Source organism: Arachis hypogaea, chromosome 15 (genome assembly GCF_003086295.3).
Source record: "Arachis hypogaea cultivar Tifrunner chromosome 15, arahy.Tifrunner.gnm2.J5K5, whole genome shotgun sequence".
Lineage (NCBI taxonomy): Eukaryota > Viridiplantae > Streptophyta > Magnoliopsida > Fabales > Fabaceae > Arachis > Arachis hypogaea.
In genome coordinates, this window is record NC_092050.1 from 34,744,953 (window position 1) to 34,751,302 (window position 6,350).

The 6,350-nt window shown below is 32.2% G+C and overlaps 1 protein-coding gene across 1 annotated transcript; it reads left to right on the forward strand.

Annotated features, from left to right (window-relative positions):
* Nucleotides 1-614: 614 nt before the first annotated feature.
* LOC112750170 (uncharacterized) lies at nt 615-3,658 on the forward strand. Its single transcript, XM_025798755.3, has 7 exons — nt 615-808; nt 1,628-1,988; nt 2,095-2,330; nt 2,412-2,627; nt 2,727-2,819; nt 2,895-2,996; nt 3,094-3,658. Exons 2-7 carry the CDS (start codon nt 1,637-1,639, stop codon nt 3,526-3,528), a joined length of 1,434 nt encoding a protein of 477 aa, XP_025654540.1. The 5' UTR covers nt 615-808; nt 1,628-1,636; the 3' UTR covers nt 3,529-3,658.
* The last annotated feature ends 2,692 nt before the right edge of the window (nt 3,659-6,350 follow it).

Sequence of the window (6,350 nt, forward strand, 5' to 3'; positions counted from 1 at the left end):
ACACAATAGATTACTTCAAATATGTAACCAAAATAGTCTCGAATACTTCTAAAAAATTAATATATACAGAACACAATAATATGTTCGTTAAGTATTTATTTTTTTTTATTAGTTTAAATTTTGAAAGAAATAATATTATGATATGATATTAGAATTTTATATCTAAATAATTTAGAAATCGATCTTTAATAAATTTTAAAAATAAAAAATAACATAAAACAAATAAAAAACAGAAAAATTATGAAAAATTAAATAAATCTAAAAAGGGCATTTGTTTGAAAATGAGTGTTAAAAATATAACACAATAGATTATTTTTTTATTAATTTAATTTTTTAAAAAAATTAATTTCATAATAGGAACGATGAAGAATAAAATATAAATTTATAAAAAGCATATATTTAAACAAAAACTATTAGCGTATATTATAAAATTAAAAAAATAAATCTAACGAGTTCGGAGAATAAAATTAACATATATATTTGTTTATAAATATATAGATAACAAATTAATATAATCGTTAAGTACTTATTTTTTTAATTGTAATTTTTCTTTTAATACCTACTAATACTTTTAAAAAAGATACAAAAAACCGAAAAACACAAATTTAAATTTTAAATTAGATAAGTCATCGCCCCTTAAATCCTTATTTTTTTTCCTAATACCAATAATCCTTATTGGAGCTTGCTTCGTCCAGTATCTCTCTTCCACGTCCGTCTCTGCGGTGTGCCAGCGTCCTGGCGCCCCTTCTCTCGCTGTCCGATCCCCGGTGGTTCCTCTCTTACCCTCAAACCAGTCATCCCGTTGGAGGTAAGCACGATTAATCCTGGATAAAATTAAAGAAACAGCATAATCTTACTCTCGTCTTGGCTAATGATATCCTTTCTGATTCCCTCTCACCCCCGATTATTAGTTTTTCATAATTTCTCTCATTAATGAAGAGCCGCCCTGCACCATACGAATAAGTGTCCCTTTTACATTCATACGTTGCAATGTCTAGTTAGATTTATTTTTCTTTTAATATGATTAATTAATTAAGCTTCTTCAAGAATTTAATACAATTCTACATTGAAGTTCTATTTTCTATTTTAAATTGAGTATTATTATTGTACTATTTTGAGTACATTTGGAGGAACCCGAATTTTATGTGTACTAATCTAATAGTTAGACTTTTTTGCAATTCTATTCCAATAATACACCACATTCTTATGGTTCTAGGCATTATAGAGAAATTGGAAGTACGTCAATGTTAGTTTTATGTCTAACATATTTGAGTTCCTTGTTAATATACTCTTTTAATTGACAAACTCATGTACTCTCGTATTTATCGAATGCAGTTGGGACCTCTGATAATTTATATTATGATGTACACTTTAATTGTTATATTCATGATGATAAAAATGATACAGGATTAATTATATTTAACATAAATAATTGAATAAATTATGAATATATCAATTTTTTTAATGCCCCACATATTTGATTTATTTGTTAACATGCTATCTCAACTCATGTACTCATGTACACATGTCCTCATGTAACTGGGGTATGCCGGTGTCCTTTTTGCATGTTAATTTATATTATTATGTACACATTAATTGTTATTACTTCGTTATAATTCAAATGCAGTTGGGAAAGATGCCTCGGGTAGGTCGTTTCATGAAGAAAGCACGTGTAGACATAGCATGTCAGCAGCCTCAAGTGGGAGGTCATGCGGCTTCAACTTCGCAGGGAGCGGACTGTCCAATTCCGCCGCCAATTGGCAGTAGTGCCCCCACATCCTCGTCTTTACGCCCCTTTCGTCCGCCCCGAACCGAACCACTGCCTGCTCCACATGCTTCCATGAATGATGTTGAAAACTCGGAGCCGGACGCCGAGGCAGATGAGGTAGATTCTTTTGACCAACATGTTGATAACCTTTTAGCTGCACAGGATGCTCAGAAGCGCAAGGGACGCAAGACCACAGAATTTTGGGATGTTAAAACAATTGGTATAAGAAAACTTATTTAATTCTACATTTTATTGCTCCATTTTTCTATGATTTATTTGCAGCTTGACTCCAATGGTAGCTAACTAATTATTAATATTTTTTACAGAATCCGATGGCACAATCAAACAAGTCAAACTGAGTGTGAAGGAAGCTATGAAGCCACCTAACGGAAGAAAGGTGGTACTCAGGTTTAACAGTGCACTGCAACCAGTTGGGGATGAAGCAGGTTTACTGAGCGGCGTTATGGGACTGCTAGGATCTGACTACACCAAATTCCCAATCGGCGAGAGGGACTGGAGAAAGGTTCGCACCAGGGACAAGGTCTATAATGAAATAGTAAAGGTAAAATGTTATTTTTATTTCTTCGTACCATTCCAAACTCATACTTTGAACACTACTCACAGCTTAATTCTAATGTTTCAGGAAATGTTCCATTTTGAAGAAGATAGTAGAGGAATTATAAAGTCTGTAATATTCAAGATGCTGGGAAGGGCTTGGAAGGAAACGAGAAGTAGATTATACCATCGCTACTATGACGCAGAACTTTCACTTGCAGAAAATATTGAAAACCGCCCAGATGGAATTACTGCGGAACATTGGAGAAAGTTTCTCGATTATCGCAATAGCGAAGAGACACAGGTAATATAGTTTTAGTTTCATATCAGACAAAGTCTATTTATATTACAATTAGTTCGTTAGAACTAGTGTCTAGTAACTCTTAATTTGATGGCATGACAGGAGAAGTGTAAGAAAAATGCCGAGAATCGATCAAAGCAGCTTTACACCCACACCGGCGGATCGAAAAGCTTGGCAAGGCTCGGAGAAGAAGAGGTAATCTAAGTTTGAGAATATTTTAGAATTATTTGTTCCTCTACCTTATTCACTTTGTCGTCATTATTGGTACAGTCGGAACGACAAGGGAGGAGAGTTAGTAGAGGAGAGTTGTATCTCTTAACGCACAAAAGAGATGATGGCTCCTATATCCATGATGCGGCTCGCGCTATTGGAGTAAGTAATGTGTTTTTAGTTTTTTAAATTTTATTGGAAGTCTGTGCGGTTAGTGACTAGCTAATAAATGCTCTTAATTGCTTATCTATGTGTGTAGGAAAGAATTGAGGCTATTGAGCAAGGCGATGAATCTTCTAGACTGTTATCCCAGAATGATTCGCTTGCTCAAGCTCTCGGAAAAGAGCACCCGGGTAGGGTGCGTGGCATGGGGTTGGGACCAACTTCTAGTCAAGTCTTTGGTATGAATTCCCATCAGCCGAACAATAGTTTTGAAAGGGAAGAGACCCAAAGGGTGCTGCTTGAACTGCAAGCAGAGTTGGCAGCAGAAAAATTGAAAAGGAAGGCAGTGGAGAATGAAGTAGCAGCCGAAAAGACCAGAAGACAGGCAGTGGAGGATGAAGTAGCAGCTGGGAAGGTCAGGATGCAGGCAATGGAGAGTGCTTTGATATGTCTACTTCAAGGGCAAGGTAGGGAGCTGCCATCAGACGTCGCCACATGGATGAGTGCGTTGGAGGGACAGATTAGAAAGTAGTTCTTCGGATTGTGGAACCTTTTATTCTTTCAGATATACACTTTTATTTTGTTGATTATGCAACTCTTAGTAAGGAGTACACTTAGTTGATATTCGGATAATTATATTAATTAAGTTAATGGTTTTGCTATTGTCGTTTACCCTGCAATTTATTTTTTGGGATTTTAAATAATTTAACTTACCAATATTAAGAACAATTAAAAAAAAACGAAAAAAATGTACATTGAAATAAAAAAAAAGCGTAATTGCCAGTGTACAAAACAGTATTTTTGCGGCCATATAACTGAAAAATAGTGGCGGTTGCGAACTAGCCGTTAGGAATTTGAAAATTCGGGTTAGGAGATAGCGGCGGTTTTAAACCGCCGCCAGTTACATTTCAAAAAATATGGGCCGTTAAACCGCGACGCTTTCAAACCGCCGGTAAATGCATTAGTCTTTAAACCGTGGCCATTAAACGGCGGCGGTTTGAAACCGCCGAACATTTCGTGTCGACTACAGATTTCCAGATTGCGGCGATTTTAAACCCCCGCTAAACATTGCGACGCTAATCTTGGATTTTGCGGCGGTTGTGCCAGCGGTTCTTGAGAACCGCCGCAAAATCATATAACCACCCCCTAATAGGCGACGCTTAACGAACCTGGAATCCCGTTTCGCGGCGGTTTAAAACCGCCGCAAATCACTCTAGGAACCGCCGCTATTTCCCGGTTCTCTTGTAGTGTATATTTATCTTGAATGATTTTAAATTGATTAGTATAATTGATTTATTTAAATAATTTATTTTTATGAAGCTTATACTTTCAGAACTATACATGAGAATATATATATTTTTGATGAAGTTTTGCATTTCTAAAATGTTTGATTTTACTTGAATATCTATTTTTTTAAAAATTATATATATATTTTTATGAAATTTTGTATTATTCTAAAATGTTTGATTTTACTTAAAAATCTATTTTTGAAGCATTGAAGTAATTGTTAGTACTCACTTACTTTAAAGATTGTGGAATATGTTTGAAATTTCTTATGATTGAGAAGTATGATTGGAAAGATTTCTGATGAAAAAGTATAATATGATTTGATTTGATTCGATACCTTATATATTTGAAAGATCAAGGAATTGTTGTATTTGAAATTATATGTTTTGAATCAGTTTGGGAGGCTCGTATTAGAAAACCGTAGTTAACGGTGGTTATGACGTTAACTTAGATGCATCTAACTCAAACTCCAGCTACACGTTAGATCTGTTATTCTGTTAAGACACACAAGAGGAAAGGGCTACCCATAGAGGTGAAGCTGCCCAAGTGTGAACTTTTGATTTGATTTCTGTATGAGAACTCCCTTATTGATTCACTTATTATTATCAACTATTGTTTTCTAAATAAAATTATTTTGATATAATGTTTATATGGTCTCATGTCGATTATAGATGTATTTTCTAGTCACTGAGTTGCAAAACTCACCCCATTTTTCTAAAAACATTTTTTAGGAACAATTACTTGTCTATGTGGGGCTTTCGATTCAAGATGTACGATCTGCAATGAATACTTATTTGTTGACGAGTTCTTAGATGTATATATGCTCTATATGACACAGACAGGATCCAACTATTTTTAATTATCTTAATTTTGTTATAAGTGTATAATTATTTATTTCAGAACTTGTATAATATTTGTAACTTTTTTATTCAACTTATATTTGAGTTGGTTAGGCTAGATAGGGGACTATTTCTCTGGGCGCCGGTCATGGCTCATTTTGGGCTGTGACAAATATGATGCTTACAAATTAAATTAAATTATAATATATATCCAAATAGGTCCCTAAGACATCTTGTGTCAGGTGGTTTCGCTCCTAAGAAAATTTTATTATATTGAGATTCTTGAAATTTACAAAAGTAAGACATATAAGTTCCTACTTTAGTCAGACTCGTTGTTTTTAGTTGGACACACAGGTCCTCAAAAGTGTGACAGAAGGACATATATATTTTACTTTTGTAAACTTCAAGAACCTCAATATAATAAAATCTTCTTGGAGACAAAAACTTCCGATGTGAAATTTCATAGGGACCTATTTAGTTAAATACTCATTAAATTAATATCTTGCATGGTCAAAAATAAATATGGGTTCATTTATTTTAAATTAATTTTTTTAAAAATAGTACTTTTTAAAATTAATTTATAATTTATTTTGAAAATATATAAAAAAATTTTGTATATATAAATAATTAAATTTGTTTAAATAGATTGAATATTTTAGAAATTAAAATTTACTCATTTTAAAATAATTATATTTAAATAATTAGAGAAAGATATTTTGAAAATTTATAAATTTTTTAAGGACTGTTTTAGGATTTTCTAAACTCTTCAAGGTGTGTTTTGTACTTCATCCTGATTTATCCAGCTTGCAAATGTAAAAACTTAATGGCTACGTGTATGAATTAATATTTCACATCAACAGTCATCGTTAGTAGCTGAAATAATTATTTAGTTATTATTTTATATTAATGAAATAAATAATTATTTTAATCTAAATAGAATATTATATTCTTTGCTATAATAATAATAATAATAATAATAATAATAATAATAATAATAGAGAATGCTAAAAGTCAATTAAGAATAATGAGTTATTTTACAATGAGTTCTAAATTGAAATTTTATGTTTGAGTAAAATCCTGACCGAATCAGTTTAAACTTAAGATATAATTTGATACCATTTAAAATAAGATAAAATAAAATTTTAAAAATTATAACTGGTATCATATTTATATATGTAGAGTAATAGTAAAGAAAATATAAAAAAGTGTTCTTTCTCATCTATATAGA

Coding starts and splice junctions, on each gene's coding strand:
- LOC112750170 (XM_025798755.3), top strand. CDS start 1,637: ATGCCTCGGGTAGGTCGTTTCATGAAGAAAGCACGTGTAGACATAGCA. Junction 1,989..2,094: donor TTGGGATGTTAAAACAATTG/GTATAAGAAAAC, acceptor TATTTTTTACAG/AATCCGATGGCACAATCAAA. Junction 2,997..3,093: donor ATGCGGCTCGCGCTATTGGA/GTAAGTAATGTG, acceptor CTATGTGTGTAG/GAAAGAATTGAGGCTATTGA.